At 38.8% G+C, this 19,691-nt stretch overlaps 1 protein-coding gene across 5 annotated transcripts in view; it reads left to right on the top strand.

The window, feature by feature from the left end:
• The window catches only part of LOC109042375 (TBC domain-containing protein kinase-like protein), an 88,811-nt gene that overhangs the window by 4,830 nt on the left and 64,290 nt on the right, over positions 1 to 19,691 (top strand). For 4 of the 5 annotated variants that reach the window (XM_072296289.1, XM_072296290.1, XM_072296288.1 and 1 more), the window contains exons 2-5: positions 5,042 to 5,089; positions 5,383 to 5,586; positions 14,362 to 14,611; positions 15,486 to 15,723. In XM_072296289.1, coding sequence (XP_072152390.1) covers positions 5,385 to 5,586; positions 14,362 to 14,611; positions 15,486 to 15,723 — 690 coding nt within the window. In that variant the 5' untranslated portion in view covers positions 5,042 to 5,089; positions 5,383 to 5,384. Of the gene's footprint in view, positions 1 to 5,041; positions 5,090 to 5,382; positions 5,587 to 6,660; positions 6,713 to 14,361; positions 14,612 to 15,485; positions 15,724 to 19,691 lie in introns of those variants that run through there. The other variant, XM_019059076.2, reaches the window with a different exon arrangement.

Genomic DNA, 19,691 nt, shown 5'->3' with positions numbered 1-19,691 from the left:
AAGGGCCTAAAGGGCCTAAATCGAAAATTCAAAAATTTTGGCAAGCGACATCAATAATGGTTAGGTGAGCCCTTTACGCGATCAAATGCGGTTAGTGTAAATGTAATTGGAAAAGTTTATGAAAAATTTAATGAAAGAAAATTGCCCTAAATGCGGGAAGTGCTCCAAGTGTTTGCACATGAATGTCAATGGCAGTGCGTGGAAAACCTCTGATCTGGTAATTCCAATATGGAATGAAAAATTTAGAATCCCTGTGATACATAGTGTCCATGTTTTCAAAAATGTTTAAATTTTTATGAGTGGAGCAGTAGCGTGGCGTGAATTGCGATGTATCGATTGTTATGCCATTTAAACCTATGGTAAAGAATCGATTATTAAGATCTCATGGAAAATGAAGAGGATAAAGCATTTTTAATTCTTCAGCGAAAACCTGAACGAGAATGCATCATAACCACCGTGAAGGATATTATTCTTGCAGCAGAGGAGAGCATATAGCATATAAAGATAGATAAAGCAATGTCGAATAACACGAATTTAGGGCAAATTTTCCTTCATCAAAATTTTCATCAACTTTTCCAATTACATTTACACTAACCGCATTTGATCGCGTAAAGGGCTTCCTATTCGACAACATCGCACATATCTTTTTAATTAGTCAAATACCAGTGGTTTTCGGTACCTACGGTGGGTGAGAATTTTCTGTTTTGATTATCAACGGGCACGTTGACAATAGCAGAAATTTATTTCCCGGAGATTTTCATGGCTGTTCTGTAGTTAAGGCAAAGTTTCCCCACTTACGCTCCTAATCGTATACAAACTATTTGTCACTCTTTTCATCACTTCCCTGTATGGCTCATATTTCCTCATCTATATTGAAAAAGTAAAATGCATTTTCATTATGGATAGAAAATGTGGATGTTTTTCCACCGGATATCCCCCTCCCACCCCACCGTACGCTCCTCTACGCCGCGCCGGTGCAATGCGGCAATGCGCAACCCTGCCCTGCGCGCGCGCTCAGCGGCCGGCCGCGGCGCGGCGCGCCGGCCCGTAGCCTCACATCATCATTGGGCCGTTTGTGACCTTACGCTTCAAGATACGCCAAAACCGACGAAATATCCGCCCGAAGTACCATAACCTGCATTTTCCTTACGAATTGATATGTCGCTTGCCAAAATTGTTGAATTTTGGATTTAGGCCCTTTGATCATGATAGAATGCAATAGTGTATTTTCAGAAAATACAACGCCGAGGGCCCGGGCATTTGGTCCATGGCCCGGGGTGCCAGCATTCCGAAACCCCTGGCTAGTTCGATCCTGATGAGCGGACATAGGAAGAGAAAGAGAGAGAGATACGGTGAGTAAAATATATCGCTATCTTGAAAATTTTTCGAGCCTATGAGTTACATTTCTGCGCCCTGGACATGATCACAAGACTTAATTTGATGAGATGAAGCTTGCAGCTCACAAGTTCCGACCAAGCTGTTTTAGAATGCGGTTTCGGGTGTCCAGCACCTAGCTGCTGGCGCCACAAATATTGATAAGGGGACTTCTCTTTCACAGAGGCCGCTCCCCAGAACGACTGGGCAGGCCCTGAGTATAATCTCAATCAGCAAAGCGATGCCACTTTTTCTGACAATTCATCATACAATGCGAAACTTTCGAGCTTCAGGGTGGCCCTCACAGGGCCTGGGTGCAGTGTTGGAATCCCAGCAAGTCTGGAAACTCCCAACCCCGTGTTAGGGGTTCTGCCCCCCCCCCCCCCTCGCTAAGTAAAAAGACGGTGAAACTCCCAAACCACGTGTCTCGGTTTGCGACGTTGCAGACTTCTTGTCGTGTTTTATTTTTTCAATGAAAAGCCATTTAACGGTTAATTTTTTAAAACTGCCATGATTTTTCTTCTCTGCGCGAAGAAAATTCTGTGGAAACTTCAATGAATGGTGTTGATTCGTTCACCTACATAAAAATAAAATTAGAGCAGAGATTTTTATACCTCGCGAACGAGATACGTGGGTTTGGGAGTTTTAACGTCGAAAAGTATATCGATGGTGAAACTCGTAGCATGTACCTCAGAAAAACCGATTTTTCAGGCGAGCTGCAAAAAACTGTCTCCGTTCCTCATTTTTTATGATTGGGGGAAAGGTACCTAATAATTCTTGAAGTTAGAAATGATAAGATGCTTTTCACCACGCCTTGACCACGGGCTCCCTTGATGAGGTAGAGGGGAGTCTTCACCGCTAAAGTCCGGGGTAACGCCAAACTTTTGTAATCATTCCATTTGAATCAGAAAGTACGGAAAATTTCGACCAGAGTGACACGACGAAATCCAAAACTGGCTCATCCAGTGATGGAAAATCTCGTGAAATTATTTTACGTAAAATTTCATGAAAGTCATTCGCGTGAATTTTCATAAAATTTTTTGAAGCTTTTGGGGATGCTTTCAGGAGGCCATGAAACGCCTGGCAATAGTGACTCTATTTTTGACTTTTTTTCCCCCAAGCCTAGGAAATAATACACGCGTTGCAAATGTTTTCGTTTGGACTAGAGGAAAAAATTGCGATATAGGTATGGCGATTAAATCGCTACACATTGCAATTTTTTGTTCAATAAAATCGTGATCAATTTTCGTCGATAAAATCGAGATTAAATCGCCACGTATCGCGATTTTTGTTGCAATAGGTAATATCGCGATAAATTGCCGGGTGATAGAATCGCGATTTTATTGCAACAAGATCGAGGATAATCGCTCAGATGTTGATGATCTTCGCGATTTTATCGCCGACAAAATCGCAAGAAATCGCGATTTTTCCGTTGAAAAATGTTACTTGGGGGTTGGAGCTAGTGCCCCCCCCCCCCTTCGTGCGTAGTACCTCATTAGAGTACCGTATACTGCCGCGTCAGTAGGAAGGATATCTGAAACGCTTTTCGGACTTCCGAAAGTCTAATTCACGATTCCAAAAAATAATAACAAAAATCAAATCACGTGAAATTAATTCAAGCCTTCTGAAATTTCATTTTCCATCTCCGGGCCGGGCCCATCCTTGTCCGGTCAGGATTTCACACTAAAGGTGGTGGAAAACCAGTGGTTTATTTTTCAGAGTTTTTTCACACCATTCTTGCACTTAAATTTGACCTCTTGTAAATTTTGCAAAAAAAAAAAAAAAAAAAAAAAAAAAAAAAAAAATATTTAAAAAATTGTACATTTTAACAGTTTTATTAAGATTTTTAATTGAAATTTACAAGTTATTTAAGAGAGTTTATACAGTCCCTGTTACTAGGAAAGAGATACCTTCAAACAAAAGATTCTTGCACTTAAATTTGACCTCTTGTAAATTTTGAAAAAAAATCTCAAAAATTCTACATTTTAACAGTTTTTATTAAGTTTTTTAATTGAAATTTACAAGTGTTTTAAAAGAAATTTATACAGTCCCTGATATTAGGAAAGATACCTTCCAACAAGAGCTGTATTTCTGTTGCAGTGCATTATTACACTCCAGTAAACAGAGCGATTGGAATACCTAACCATTTGGGAATTTTATTAATACTTACCTAACGATAACTCTGCAAGCTCCTTTTCAACGAAAATATATTTACCTTCATTTCAAAACGAAACAAATCCAACTGCAAATAATTACGATTTAAAAAGCCCTCCTGTGGTAAATCATGGTCTTCAGTCTTGAATCAAGTTTTAAGTGGCACATCGACGGTGAAACTACCAGACCACGTCTTGGTTTGCGATGTTGTAGACTTCGCCTGTCGTACTTTAATCTTCAAATGGAAAACTACTCAACATCAATTCTTGAAAACGTTTGAAACATATGTTTTTTTCTTCTCTTTGCGAAGTAAACTCTAGGGAAATTTCAAGAAAAAATTGAAGGTACTGATTTGTTCTCCTTGAAAAAAATAAAATGGAAGCGGAGATTTTTAAACACTGCAAACGAGATACCTAGGTACCTACATGGTCTGGTAGTTTCACCGATATATAATAAGGCCATCGCTTTTGCATCATTGACTTTAAAAAATTACACTGAGGCTGTGATATCAATGAGAAGAAAATGGGACCCAAGAGACTGCCAGGTTATGTCGATTAGTCAAATAATAACAATGCCTTAAAAAATCCCACTATAGTCTCTTCAGTGACTATTTACGAAACGCATATTTCCTCTTTCTGAAAGAAGTATAAACTATGACTGACAGAGTTAAACCCAATGGCACATGAAAGGTGCCCTGAGCGAAGTGAAGTTTTATATTAGAGGAGAGGTACCTATGAGTGTTGTAAATCCGTAATATTTCTCTCCAGAATATTCACCAAATTTATTTGTTCCTCGAGTTGCCTTATCCGAAAAAAGCACAACAGGAGCGCGGCTAGATAGCAACAGATATGCAACAGATAGCAACAGATGTTATGATACGAATTCTGGAAGCAACATTGAAAGTTCTCAAATTTAATTGAAAATGAGAGGCTAGATTGAGCCATCATCATGGCCGGTCAGCTCGTACAACGGGCCGTTAGAAGTACCGCAACCGAAAGGCGGCTGAATCTGGAGATGTCAAATTCAAATAATAGATGTGAATACCGATGACGGGAAACTATAGCAGAAACTAGCAGCGGAGGGCTTGCCATCAAATATTGTCCATTCAAATAACGCGCCACACGAGGTACTCTCCTTCGTCATCACAATGGCCGCCGCTCTCTCTCCACCCGCCCTCTGTTACACGTAAACATGTAGACCCAATCAAATTAGACGTTAACTATTTAGACCTAAACTAATTAGACGTAAAATATTTAGACGTAAATCTTTTAGACCTAAACACATTAGACGGAAAAATTCCATCAGATTGGCAGGATAAATTGCTTGATATTTTTTTAGACCTAAAAATTTCGTTTCCTCGAGAGTAGAAACATTAGACGTTAAATATTTAGACGCTACTGCGTTAGATCAAAACGATTTAGATGAAAACAGTTTTAGACGCTATTAGTTTAGACGTGAACGATGGATTAGACGTTAACTATTTAGACCTAAACGGTACCCCCCCGTTTTTGAATGATGTGAATTTTCTTTGCTCATTTAAACAATCAAGGAAATTCTAAAGGTAGGTAGCTTAGTTAGTTTTCTATTGAAAAATGAATCCTGAGAGATTTTAAATGTTACAATAGAGGTACTTATTTTTTTCTACTACGACCATGGACATGCAGGGGACCCTCTTTTGAAGTAGAAATTAACAGCAGAGGTTTAACAATTGTTTTGATGAGCGTTGTCTTCTGAACCAATTATTGCATCTTTCGTTTGTTCCGATCAGTCCGGTTTCAGTTATTCTGCATAATTGGGAGTCAAGTCAAGTTGAGTATATTTAACAGCTAATAATTGGTTGCTTCTTCTTTACAGATATGTTGTCGAAAGAGGTTGCACCAAAATGCATATTTGGAGCTATGACATTCGTTGCTCGCTGTCACAGCGGTGATTCTTGTGGTAGCAATGGACTTCCTTTAACCCCAAACTCAATCTCAATCCTTGGCCAAGCTCAGTTCCTAAAAACACTGGATCATCCTCACCTCGTGAAGTTGTTGGGTGTAACTAGAGGAAAACATGGTAATTCACATTTTTCGTATCATTGGCAAGAATATCTCCTGAGCTGAAGTTGCTCTTAGTTTGTGGGACAGCTAGTGGACTCATAGAGTGAAAAAAAGGAGGTGTTTGCATCTTGAGGTTTGTTTACCCTGTGATGTAGGGCGGTACAACCTGGCCAGCGGAATCCGGGATTCAAAGTATGAAAAACGGACCATAACGTCCCATTTTTTTTTTGCTTGAATCAACTCATGATATAATATCAAGCCTTTCTTATAGAATGACTTTTTTCCATAAATTACACCATTTCAAAGAAAATCGATGATAAAAGTTGCTGTGCCGACCTACGTCATCAAAAAAATTCCAAGATGCCCGAAATGCAAACACCTCCTTACTTTTCTCTATGTAGCGGACTAGAGCACCTGTATAAGGGAGAGTATTGCCATCTCAATCGTTTTACTGCAGAAATAGTGTGCCCCTCTGATTGGTCGGCTATTATTGAGCCCCAAAGTTGGCCCAATATAAACAAACCCCAGCCCCTCCGCCCCTAGGGGGGCAGATAATTCGCATACCAGATAATTTGTATACCTACTCTAGTTGACATAGGATAATTCATATACTTTCGTAAATTTCCAACGATGGGTTTGATGATGGATTTTTCTCAAATTCTGTTCACCGAACTACTGGGCAACATTAGAAGATATAATCTGTATCTAAAGTTTGTCCAATCATTTTTAATTATTCATGAATTTCTTTTTGTCTTGGTGAGCCCCCTCTCACTTCATTAAGGAAGGCAGTCTGTTTTCTACACTCTTAAGTGTTTCTCATGGCTTCATTATGGTAGTGGATATTCAATAGCTGGCAATTCAGTCCTTTGAGTTTTTCGATTCCATTCTGTGGGATTTGTTTCAAGTCTTGTCCTTTCATGTGTTACAGTTTACCCAAGCAGTTTTGCTATTCTAGAGTGCTTTGATTTCTTGAATTTATTTGTAAGTGCACTTTCCGCGTTATTTGGACACCATACATGTACACATTCTCACATGATATCTCACTACTTAAGCCCTAGAGATCTGATGTTTGATCTCACCAGCTGATTAAAGGCAGTCGAAACAGATGATCCTGCATGAATCGTCTGTCCATTTAAGTGTTAGTAAGTAGGTCTCATTTCTCTTAATAGTTGAGTAGTCCTGACGGCTTTCTTAGTGGTTTGTCGTTACTTACTTAGTTCACAATGTTCAAGACCCCAGCAACTCCCGATGAGAAATCAACTGTTGAGAGGAGCCCTAAAAGTCATTGACAAAGAAGCTGAGCTACTGAATATTTCTTGAGAACCAAGGTTGTGCATTTTATGATAACAGCAGATTGACCTACAAGGTTACCCGGTTTCAAGAAATTTTATTGACAGGCTCTTTAACATGGCATTCATCGGAAGCAATTGAAACAAAACCTTGGTAACTATCAGTATTACTGAATGGGGTACATAGTGTCTCAGCAGATTCAATCATGCTCTGCGTCACAGCTCAGTATACTTACTGAGACATCCGCAGACTCGCACACTGTGGTCATTCTTTGACGCTCAGTCCAAGGAAGTTTAGAGCGAAGGCATCATATGTTGAGACAAAAGTCAAGCATTGTTTAGGTCACCACTCATCAGTGTTGCATCTAGTTGTAGCATAGCAGAATATAAAATTCAAATGAAATGAGATTTGATCCGGGGGTCCCAATCTGTGCGCAGTTAAAATCTTGACGATGGTGACACATCACTTTTAGATGATCAAAACTTCCTAGGTACAAAATTTCAAAACCACAAGAGAAAAATCACGATTTATCACAGGCTTCCAAAATTATTCCGATTCAGAAGAAACGAAGAAATAACTAAATTCTCTAATACAAAGGGAGAATAATGTAGAAATCATTGTGGGAAAAACTTAGGGAAACAGACACTGATATTGGTGATGATCAAGCACTCAAGTATGAAATGTTCGTATTTAAGGAGCTGGTTGGATTCACTATTATGCTAATCACTTTGCAGTAGCAACAGCACTTACAGTTAATTAAGTAATACTGGGGTTTCAAAACATTTTCTTGCCGCAAATATAAAAATCTATAACTACTTCTTAACTTAGTTTGTCAACGTCAAGTCCAGAGAGTATAGAACTCCTTATAGAACCTTCCATACTCTCTGGTCAAGTCTGAAGTCATAAGTTTGATTGTTACCAACTAACGAGTTGGAGCTAGTATGCGAATTATCCATTAGAAGCGAGCATATGAATTACCTCGTATACAAATTATCCTAAACCACGCTTCTAGCTTGGCCCAATATAAACAAACAAAATGGTGACAAAGTTCCACAAAGTTCCAGACGTGATTTATTTGGATGTGATGGTAATTTTTTTTATGATCAACTTCTGAATTCTGCTCCCACGAACATTAAGATGATCCAGACACTTCAAAATAAAATACTTCGTAGAATCTGTGGGGCACACAGATATGAACGAAACAGGGATATCCACAGAGATCTCGGCATTGAGCCTGTGAGAGACTTTATCACTAAAATTTCCTCTCGCTATGAGGCTTGTCTACATAGACACACTAATGAGGAAGCAATTACGTTGCTAGATAACAGTAAAGAAATTAGAAGATTAAAAAAACGCAAACCATGGGAGCTGGCCACTCCTCGATTTGATCTGTATTTTTAATTATACTATGCTCCTCTTTTCTTACATCATCTTTACATTCATTTTCATTTTCATTTGTATCACTGATTTTCATACTCATTTATATGTGTGTTAGTTTTTGTTAGGGGCGGGGAGGGTTATTTAGTGGTAGTTTCACTACTTATACTCACCTCTGTTTCCTTTTCTTTCAAGGATTAAGAAACTACTCTGTTGTCTCTTGTATACTGATTCATTACATTGTAAAGATATTGTATATAATTCCTTTGGAAGTTTAGAAAATAAAAATCTTTAAAAAAAAAAAAAAAAAAAAAAAAAAAAAACTCCTGAATTGAGTTTGGATCAACCTTTCACTGGGCCAACTTTGGAGCTTCATGATAGCCTAAAACTGATGAACCAATCAGAGAGCGGCACAAAGATGGCAATACTCTCCCGGATATAGGTACTCTATAGTGGACCCACCAATCAGTTCAATATTATTTTTGGAGAACATTCATGATTTCAACTGGACCTTTTTTGTGTGTTAAATGTGTAGCTAGGAACTGTGCGAAAAGTAGGCAACATCAGGGCGAGTCAAAAAACATCAACTTTTGAATTTCAAAATTGTGTACGGCGGAAAAGTTGCGCCTAGGTATTAAATTGAAGTGTGCGAAAGCATTCTTTGAAAAAAAAGAAATTTTAGAAGTGCCGCTTTTGCCATTTGGGTAAAAAAATCACACGTTTCAAGCTGTTTTTTGCGATTTCATTGCATTGTTTAAGCCTGATAGAAATTGACTAGAGCCCTCATTTTTGAATTATTTACTCACTTCTAGTAGTCCTGTAAGGTATACTAATTAGTTTTTGGATCAAAATTTTTCGAACTCCCCACATGCCCTTAAAAATGCAATCAACACAATTGCGGCCAATGAGTCAGTATAGTCATTTTTTTTTTTTTTTATCGTGTCATTTGACAGTAGTAAGTGACCGAAGCTTTCAGTTTTTTTCCTAATTTTTTTTGATGACTGCAAACGGGATAAAGGGTCATTCCGTGTCAATTCGAACGGACTTGTAACCACCCGACTCGGATTTCCATGATTTTTTTTTTACTTAATCCATCGGTCAATACAAGAAAAAACCCAAATTTTCAGCTTCATATCTTCAATATTTCTTGAGAAAAATTTTTTTGAAGTTTTATGGCCTTCTCTAAAAATGCACTCTCCAGATTCAGAAAACGGGAATAACTCGTGTTTGAAAAAACCTCATAAGTTTTGCAGTTTTAAAGATTTTAAGCTGAAATTTGGCACACTAGTTCGTGTTAGTATGTATTTTAAGGGAAAAATTCCCAATTGAACCCAACTCACTCAGGAGGGCCAACTGAGCCGAAGATACGCCGTTTTAGCCCTGATTTTTAACGCTAAAAACTAGTTTTCTTAAAATGGGCGTAGCAACCGAAGCTAACGAGATATTGCCAACTTTTTTTTTTTGTAAATAAACTTCAAAGTATGCTCTAACTGATTAAAAAATAAAAATCGTGGGTATGCAGCTTCTTCATTGGTTAATCACACTTTTTAGCAAAAAACGCTCAAAAAAATTGAGTCTGGGGGTAGGGTGCGGCTTATACGAGAAATTAAAAAGGTTGAATTTTGAAAATGACAAGGGATCCCGCCAAAACGTTCCTAATAGTGTAAAAACAAACGTTGGAGAACAGTTTTCCAATTGAAGGCCATAAAACTTCAAAAAAATTTTTCTCAAGAAATATTGAAGATATGAAGCTGAAAATTTGGGTTTTTTCTTATATTGACCGATAGATTAAGTAAAAAAAAAAATCATGGAAATCCGAGTCGGGTGGTTACAAGTCCGTTCGAATTGACATGGAATGACCCTAAAAGTTTATTTGAAAGTGCCAAAAATTAGGGTGGCCTAAAACGGCATTTGAACCGCGCTCTCGTAGGTTTCGAATGTACACGTCATTAATATGGTGGCGGAATGCGTAGTGGAAGAATACACGGCGGCGTCGCGTTGGCGGTGTGGTTCAGTGATCTTGTTGGTCAATTGGATGTTATGGAGGTTACTTTGTTTCAGATTCATATTCATTGTTCTTAATTCTCTAAGCTTTTCAATCAGAATGCGTTACAGATGTATGTAGGATATGATACTTTCACACAGAACTTACTTAACCTCAAACGAGAAATCATGATGTCAACAACAGCAGCGTGGCGGTATGGTGGCGGTAGTAAGCAGGTTGGCTTCGTCGCCGCCATCTTCCTGTCTATGACGCGTAGATTCGAAGATTCACGGCGGTCGGTTCAAACCAGTTCAAACACGTTTTCGAGGTTCCCTAAAAAGGAAGCGTTATATCTCCCCAGAGACAATTTTTCGTGAAATGTTAACGTGCGCATCCGTCCTCTTGTACCGAAAACTATAAGATTCGACTGTTAGCAGGCAAATCCCTCCCTCATTACAAATCGTATGTGTCAACGATTTGATTGATTTTTAGGTGACTTGGCAACCACGCAAAAAGTCAATTTTTGGTTTTTAGGAACCATTTATATAAGTGATTAGGGGGAAATATTAGCTTTTTGGATACGCATTGTTTACCTCTATTTGCAAGCTCATGGTTAGGCCGAATCGCTCAATTTGGTCGAAAGCACAGCAATTTTTGCCATTTTTTTGTCCGACTTGGCAAGCATGTAAAAAGTTGGGTCTTAAATTTTTGGAGACTCTTTTTCTGTAGAATACAAGGATATAATACTTACTTTGCCAGGGAATGTTTTTATGCCTCCGTGGTGCTCTTACTAAGGTTGAAATACACGATTTTCATCGACTTTTCAGCGATTTTGGCCAATGTTTTTGAGTGACTTGGAAACCACGCAAAATTTTGAACCTCAATTTTCAGCGGCTCTTTTCAGGGTAGAACGAGATCCCGTAAAACGAATATCTTTGTCTTTTTAAATTTTTTTTCAAGAGCCATCTCTTTCTTGCCTCTGAGAAGGTACAAAAAAGACCGTTTCTCGAAGAATGCTTTGGCAAACCTCAGCTTAATACCTTGGTGCAACTTTTCCCCCCTATACCGTTTTGAAATTCGAAAGTCGATGTTTTTTGACTCGCCCTAGTCTACACCCTCCGAGGGTGGTTGGAGGTAGGTTATCAACCTCCTGTGGTGTAGTGGTTGTAGCGCTGGCCCTATGACCAAGAGGTCCCGGGTTCGATTCCTGGCCAGATGGCCTGAGTATGATGGTCTCAGACAATGGTCACCTGGGGCTTGGGATTAGCCAATGAGGATATTTGAAGCTCGGTGAAGAAAAAAATATAAAAAAGCTCTCTCTGAGCATCCATATCGAATTGATGCACACTGAAAGGGGTTAAGTCAGAAAACTTATGGGCCCTAGCTTCCTGCATAATCAAACAAAGCTAGAGCTCATGAGTTTTTGGAGTTATACCCTTTTAACATGCATCAAATCAATGCAGGTTGACAGGTTCCAATTTTAGAAGTATCAACAACCCATCGATTCTACAGTTTAATTTGATAGTGATTGTTTGGAGTGGCCGTTTGAAAAATGTGTCATAGGAAGTTCTTTACCTGAGCATCCTTAAAATGGTCAAATTTGCACATAACTGTGTGTCTAAGGACTTGACGGAGGATTTTCTGCAGAGAAAAACCAAGTAGACTGAGAGCTCATGAAGATTCATTTAACCGGAATAATGTAACTTTGCCCTGTAGCTCATTCGAAGCGGATTTTGGTCAGGAAAAAGAAAAGAGAGGTCTGGCATGGCAAACTGGTTGCACCAAAAAAGTTTTAGGTCCCAAAAAACCTCTTTCAATCTCAATGGTGTGGTTCAAAACTTACTGTTTGCGTAGAATAGAATCAGCCAATCTGTAATCTTTGTATGATTGTTCAACTCGTTCCCTCACAAATTTCCCCTGGGCAAAAAAATTCTTACCCGAATACGATCACCTCTTACTTAGACCAAATGAAGCAGATAAGATTCAAGAAAAGATCAATTTTGGAAAAATATCATTTAGTAGTAGGTTGGAGCTGCATTGATAGTATATGTATGTATTATCTCCTGTAAAAAATGCGAAGTTAAAAAAAAAATATTTGACTCGGTGAAATAGGTCTTCATCATCGCCTAACATTGGGTCTTAGGGAAAAGTAAAACATCAAACCGCTTTTTCTTGATCCTTTTCTTGATGAATTTTTAGGATGCTGAAAGATAAAGATATTTTCCCTAGTTGTTAGATCTATCTACTAATCTAATCTATCAACTTCGGAAAATATCTTTATCTTTCAGCACCCTAAAAATTTCAACCAAGATCTGAGCGGTATCAACAATCCCCTGTTCAGGACCCTCAATAGGCGAGGTGCGAAGGAAAATTATAGCGGCCGCCGCGCCGCACTATGGTCCGAATAGCCGGTTTAAGCGGCAATAAATCGAAAAAGTGAAGTTTGGAAAAAGTTAGATTTTAAGAGGTAGATCGATAGTACATACTGTAGAGAAGACTCCTGTAAAATTTCACTTCGATTAAAGCACTAATAAAGATGTGACAAGCCTGGGAAGTGCGGCGCGCGGAGCACTTTATGAATGCGATTCCAGTTACCGAGCGGCTGTGCTGTGTTTAAGGGCTTGTTTTCGTCGTTTCACCGTACCTGAAAGTGTTTGGGCACTTGATTCACAAAATACAAGATAAGTTTAAAATGTTTTATGCTGAAACTATTCTTTTTTATCATATCTAATGCTCTAGATTAACCCTTAGACATAGTCAGTTTTATCAATAAAATCGCAGAAGTAGGACCCAAAAAATATACTTAGCACCTCTGAGCACCTCGTAATTTTACTCGGAAGTTATTGTCATGACTCTAGACTATCTTTTAGTATAGTGGCAGAACCATAGTCCACCATAGCCTCAAGTTATTTCTCATGAAAAATGACGTTTTCGCGTTTCTTATCACTTACTACAATTAGCTATCATATGCCATTGACGATGACTTTTATCATGTTCCATTGTCATATTCTAGCAAATCGAATGCATTAGAGCCTAAATCTGCCCAGGCAGAATAATACGAGTTGATGGGGTTGATCGGGACCAATTGAAACTTTGTGCTCAAGAACAGCAAAGAATCGCCTCGAGAGGCTACTTTGAGGCCCCGTAAAAGTTTTTTTTTTGACGTTTTAAGTGTTTCAAACATATAATCTATCAGTGTAGATATATGTTAGCATAAGTTTAGCTTGGCAGACGAAAACAAGTCTAAACGGTTGATCGGTGGGACTTGAAAGTAAGGCTCCCGAGCAATGAAATTGTCTTAGGAAGCCACTTTGAGGTCCCGTAAACGTTTTTTTTTTACGTTTACCCATGTTTCAAACAAATAATCTATCAAAATGGATATATTTAAGCTTAAGTTTAGCTTGGCAGACGAAAACAAGTTCAAACGGCTGATCGGTGGGACTTGAAAGTAGGCCTCTGGAGCCATGAAACGTAGACGTATTATCTTGAGCTGTCTTTTTCAAGTTCCCTTGATAGTAGTGTTTGACGAGGCTCTACTTTTAGCTTCTTATAGTCCATCCAATGTAAAATTAATTTTTAAACTTATAAAAAAAAAAAAAAATCTACCGAGAATCGAACCCGGGACATCAAGAAGATGAGTGAGACGCGATGCCAATTGCTCCACCGCTCCAACTCGGTTTAATGACCTCAATTTAAGGTTTGTGAACAAATTATTACCACAGTTATATAAAGTATAAAAATGTTACAAATGGATTTTTCCTGAAGAATATTAGCATTTTTGCACTCAGCGACCATAAAAACCCCTGAAAACTCATGTTGCGAGGTTTAAACATACGTATCTGATTTAATGCCACTTAAACCGGCTATTCGGACCATAGTGCGCCGCGGGCCAGGGAACCAGTCGCGCTGAGGATGCCGGAGTTGCGAGCCGGCGAAACGCGTCCGCAATTTAACTAATTTTTACGTGCCAGTGAGTTTTACAATTTTATTTGATCAATTATCTTGTGTGGGTCTCCAAACGAATCTTGACATACCGTCATACTGACACACTGTTTTGTGGATCCACCACATCCTAAGACTCCACAGACGGTGCTCAAAAGAACTGTTCACTCAAAGAAAAATATTGATTAATTGTTTCAGAGAGGACTATCGTTGTGTCCGAATATTTTCATCAAACTCTTTCTGACCAAGGCAAACTATCCTTGGAGGATATTGTGAAGTTTATGCGACAGATTCTCTCCGCCCTTCAGTACTTGCATGAAAAAAGTATTGTCACACGGTGCTTAGCACCAGATAATATTTTGATCACTGACGATGGAGATATCAAGTTGTTCAATTTTGGATTATATTACATGACTCATGGAGGAAAAAGTGTTTCTTTTCCCATAGGGTAAGCTGATCAACCTGGGATGGCTTTTGCGCATAACACTCTTATTAAAATCATCAGTCCATTTTAATTTCCATGTGATATCATATCTGTTTAATAGCATATTGGAAAATTCATGTCCATTACTGTTTTATGATCTACAAAGTTCAACTTTCCTGATTTTAGGTCTGAATCTAAGGTCCTCAGAACATGAAAGTTTACTTTCTCACTCTTTATCTAAGGCCACATTAAATATTTTGAAATTCAGAGTGCTATTTTCTCCACAATCTTGAATTATAGCCTTACCATGAACTCTATAAAAACTTTCATTGATTTTATGGTAAAAAATACATGAGAATTGATACCTGATACTCAGTATTTGGAAAACCGCTATCTTGGATCTAAGGCAGTTTGCTTGAAAATTTATATGTTCATTGTCAATTTGATTCTTCTTGACATCAAAAAGAAGAGATCAAGTTACCCTTCCTCATCATTTCTAAGACACAGATATCATCAGGTATGCCATGTGAATTAAGCACAATGTTGCAAAACAATGGATGATCCTATTTGAACTGTAGACCTTTCTTGTCTAAACTGTAATCACCAGACCAATGCTAATGATATAGACACCTAAAATTGTTAAAAGAATAAAAAAGAAAAGAAAGGGGGAAAAACGACGCTGTGTGCACATCATTTTGGACCCTTACTTAAATCTCTACCCAAAAGTTTTAAAAGTGTTAAAATAGTGCAATGGAGTCATTTTATATTCAACTTCATTTTTGGAAATTCCCCAGAATGAGGTTGATTTTTGCGGACAACATCATCACTTGCTTCCTAATTCAATATATGAATAAATTGAGAATGTATGGATGGTAATAATCAGTTGTATTTCTTTCAGGTCTCCAAAATACATGGCACCAGAGGTTTTCCTGCACGCACGGAGCGCCGAGTATACATCGGGTGTAAAAGTAGACATATGGTCTCTTGGAATAATTGCTGCAGAGCTGCTTCTATCAAAATCACTCTGGGATGGAGTTCAACTTACTCAGATTTTGCGTAAAGTATTATCGCTAGTCAATTGCAATGCAATTTTTGCCCGGCTAGCTCGAGAGTGCAATAAATTTGATGTCTATGAGGTAATTTTACTTTCCATCCCTCTTAGAAACTAATTTAAAAGCAGAAAATGTTTATATGGAAAGATTGATCATTTTTTTCAGATTTTTTGCCTGTTGTAGTTATTGTCTCCTCTGACATTTTATATCTTGAATTTTAGAAAAATTCTTGAGCAAATCAAATGGACAGATTTAACCCCGAATATACCTAACTACGATTCATGTTGCCTAATTTTTCTAACAGAAAAATAATCAGCACAGTACCTTGAAACTCTATCCAAATTTTCCTTAGGCTGTACTGACAATGTTCCATGTCACTATGCCGTCTAACTCTCTGCTGACAAACGAATCATGAGAAGAAATCAGGCAATGTTTGATGCAGAAAAGTTTATCCGTGGTATATCTACTAAATTTCATCCATCCAGTCCGCATTTTAATTGTAAAGGTGCATGAGTTCATTATTGGATTTGATTGATAAGTTACAAACAGTATGGTAAAAAAAAAGTAAACAGAAAGAGGAAAAAATATCTGCGTCGTTTCATTAAGGTAAGACAAGATGTCCTCAAGAGCAGCGCGACCCATAGGTTTTTAGTTTGGATGTGCAAGTTTAGTTGCTCAATTCGTGTTTTAGTGACATTCATTCGAGGAAAAGTGAAGTTTTCAGAGAGAAGGCATCATCCTAGTGATATTTTTTGTTTCCAATCACTCACCAATTATCAATTTTTAAATTTAAATAAATATTTAAAAATAGCTCGTCAAAAAACTCTCTTCCCATTACCCACTGTCTGACAAACTCTGATCAAAAACTGTCATCCTGTGCTACAGGATATTTATCCATAATATTTTTCCCTCTAATCCTCTGCACAATGGAAAGTTTATCGAAAAACTTACTGCCTTCAATCCTCTACATGCCCCTCCCTAGGGTGTTTCTTATTTTTTAAATTTTCGAATTCGAAGGAGGGCCAGGTCGTAAAAGTTGATGTGTGAACAGATTTGAAGCCTCGTGCAAGGAAAAAAATAAAAACAATTTTTACCGGGTGCTTAAACAACTTAAGTGACTTAAGTTAAAGTTTGAGGTTTTAAGATAAATTAACACTGTCTCCCCATGGAAAACGCCGAGTTGAAGGGCGAAAATTTCGTCCGTTTGGTCGTATGTGCAATACAAAAGCCGTAAAACACCTGAGAATGGCGCGCGCAACGAGAGATACTAGGAGCAAAACAGGCTCGCCATAGCGAAACGCGCGCGCGTCCTCGGCACTGCTGAAGTGACATGCCGCACCCACGCACCAAGCTTACGCGGGTCCGAAAGTTCCCGTCTGTTGCAATGTATCATTACGAATTGACCGGGATACACTTTAACATTAAGAAATAGTTAGAATATATAAATACATCAGAAAGACAAATTTTCTCAGTTAAATATTGGCTATATGCAGGGAAATCAATTTCAACAAATCAACCAATTCAAAGTTAACCAATTCAAAATTACCTAAATCAAATACTCAACAGTTTACTTAAAGGTTTAGAGTCTTAAAATGTCTATCAGACTTTATTTTATTATTTTTGTGTGGTTTCGTTGGCTTTGGCTGAGACTTGTAAGAGGTCATGAACATAATTGTCTTCAAATATAACCCTGGACATCAGTTAAATTGTATGTTCTGACGGACAGACGGATTAGGCAACCTTACATAGTGTTTCATGTTGTGAACGTAGACTCTCTCAGTGTCCGGTGAAAATCTCTCGTCAAATCATGCCAAGAGAACCAAGCTTTCATTTACATAGGTACCATAAGTGGTTGGATAACTTATGGAGCTCAACACTAGCTGATGTAAGTACTCTCGTTAATGCTGCAAAACTTCTTGAGGTCTGCGATGACCTCTAGGTCATTTTTCGGTTTCCCTCTATGACAGATGTCCGACTCAATGGAGTCAGGTGTTTGCAATTCAAGCACAGATTCCTTTGTAAAACTTCGCGAGAAACACGATGGTTTCACTAGTATCCTCTGATACAAACCCCAAAACTAAAAAAAAACTCTCAAAGCTGAGGCCATAATGAAGGAGATATCCCCGGTATCCTGAGAGTCCACCTTCGTATCAAGCCTAATTTTCTATTCAAAGGTAAGGAGCAAAGAAATTAGCAGGGTTGCCGTGTTTTTAGTTTGGAGTCCCTGGCTTTTTGGCTACCCTGTCAATGTATTTTCTCTTTTCATTAAGAGTTTTACTTGATACAGAGGTTTACTCTCAGGGTAGCGTGGGATAGCCCATTCATTAAGGCATCAACTTTAAGAGCTTTTTTTAGTTTTAGAGTTTCTTTCAGAGGAAACTGGTGAAATCATATTGTTTTTCGTAGAATTGTGCATAATAATTAGTACTTAAATAGCTAACTCCTGACACATGCAAGAGCTCCATTGTTTTCCAATGTTACCTACCCTCTTGTGCGCAGATATCACTTTAATTTTGCGTTCAGCATGATCATTAACAACTTTTATGACTTAACTACTTTTTTTACCTCAAAATATTTGGAAGTAAATAGCCATGGGGCTGGGTGAGAGTTCAGAAATGAAAATGGAAAATCCATGATTTTGAAAAAAAGTCTATAATGTTGGTTGTGGGGAGGTCTGGCATTACCGGGCACTCTTCAGCCTAGGTACACATCGAGTCGGACATGTGTCATATTCGGGCCCCGAAAAATGACCTAGAGGTCATTGCAGACCTCAAGAAGTTTCGCAGCTATAACGAGAGTACTTACAGCAGCTTGCGTTGCGCTGCTTAAGTTATCGAACCACTTATGGTACCTATGTAAGTGAGAGCTTGGTGCCCTTGGCATTATTTCATGAAAGATTTTCATTGGACACTAAGAGAGTCTATTTCGCAACATGAAACATTATGTAGAGTCGCCTATTCCCAGTTAGCAAGACTGGGATCCTACTCTCATCCCACGCGTATCGCGGAGAGAAATCGGGCCCCTCGGACGCGCTTAGGAGAGGGATTCTACCTGCTCGTAGTTCCGCGCATTTCGCCGGTTGGAGAGGGTGTCCGACATACCTCCCGATACTACTCCTACACACATCCGAGAGTGGCCGCGGAGCGGCATCGCCGGCAGGTATTGAACCGGCTACCTCTTGTGGTCCAATAGAATCTGGGCTGCACCCGTGCATCCTATATATTAAAATGCAAAGTTCCGAATCTTTGGGCGTTAACTTTGAGAGAACCACCGGACCGATTTGCATGATTTTTGTTTTAAATGGAAGCCTCTGATCTGTAGATTTGCAGGCTGTGATCGTTTTTACGATTTTCTCAAATTTCCTTACTTTTATCGACAAGTGAAGTTTAGCTGGGCTCAAATTTTCTCCCATGAAGTCAGACTAAAGTCCGAATTTTGGGACATTAACTTTGAGAGAACCACCGGACCGATTTGCATGTTTTTTTTTAAATGAAAGATTCTGATCTGTAGATTTGCAGGCTGTAATTGTTTTTTCGATTTTCTCAATCTTTCTTACTTTTATCGACGAGTAAAGTTTAGCTGTTTCGTCCGGCCGCTACCTGCTTGCCCGTCCCTAGGTACCCCCCCCCCCCCCTCTACGGTCTCAGCCACCCCTCCCGCCACGTTCTTTCGGCTATCTCCGTTTTCTTTCGTATAGCTCTCCTCCCACCAACCTCAAAGAAAGAGGTTTGGGTCGCATCGTCGTTTGTCACTCGCCACCCACATTCCTGTGTAATCCCTCGGTTGCTCCGCCTCACAGCTTCTTGATAGCCTGGCATCTTATTCTCTGCGGCTTGACCGACCCTGACTTATTAACTGCAGTATTGCGTATTGTTAACAACACGTATTGTTACAGACATTTTATTCATAATTATTAAATAGATTCAACTAATTGCTCAGATTCCAATTGAGCTACTGCACCACCATTTCTAGCTGCTCCGGGCGCCCTCCACAGCTAGTTCTCAATATTTTCCCAAGAAATGCACAGGAAAAATCCGTTCATTTATTTTCCT

Source organism: Bemisia tabaci, chromosome 2 (genome assembly GCF_918797505.1).
Source record: "Bemisia tabaci chromosome 2, PGI_BMITA_v3".
NCBI lineage: Eukaryota > Metazoa > Arthropoda > Insecta > Hemiptera > Aleyrodidae > Bemisia > Bemisia tabaci.
The sequence above is the reverse complement of the archived record's forward strand: the minus strand, read 5'-3'. Positions and strand labels throughout refer to the sequence as shown.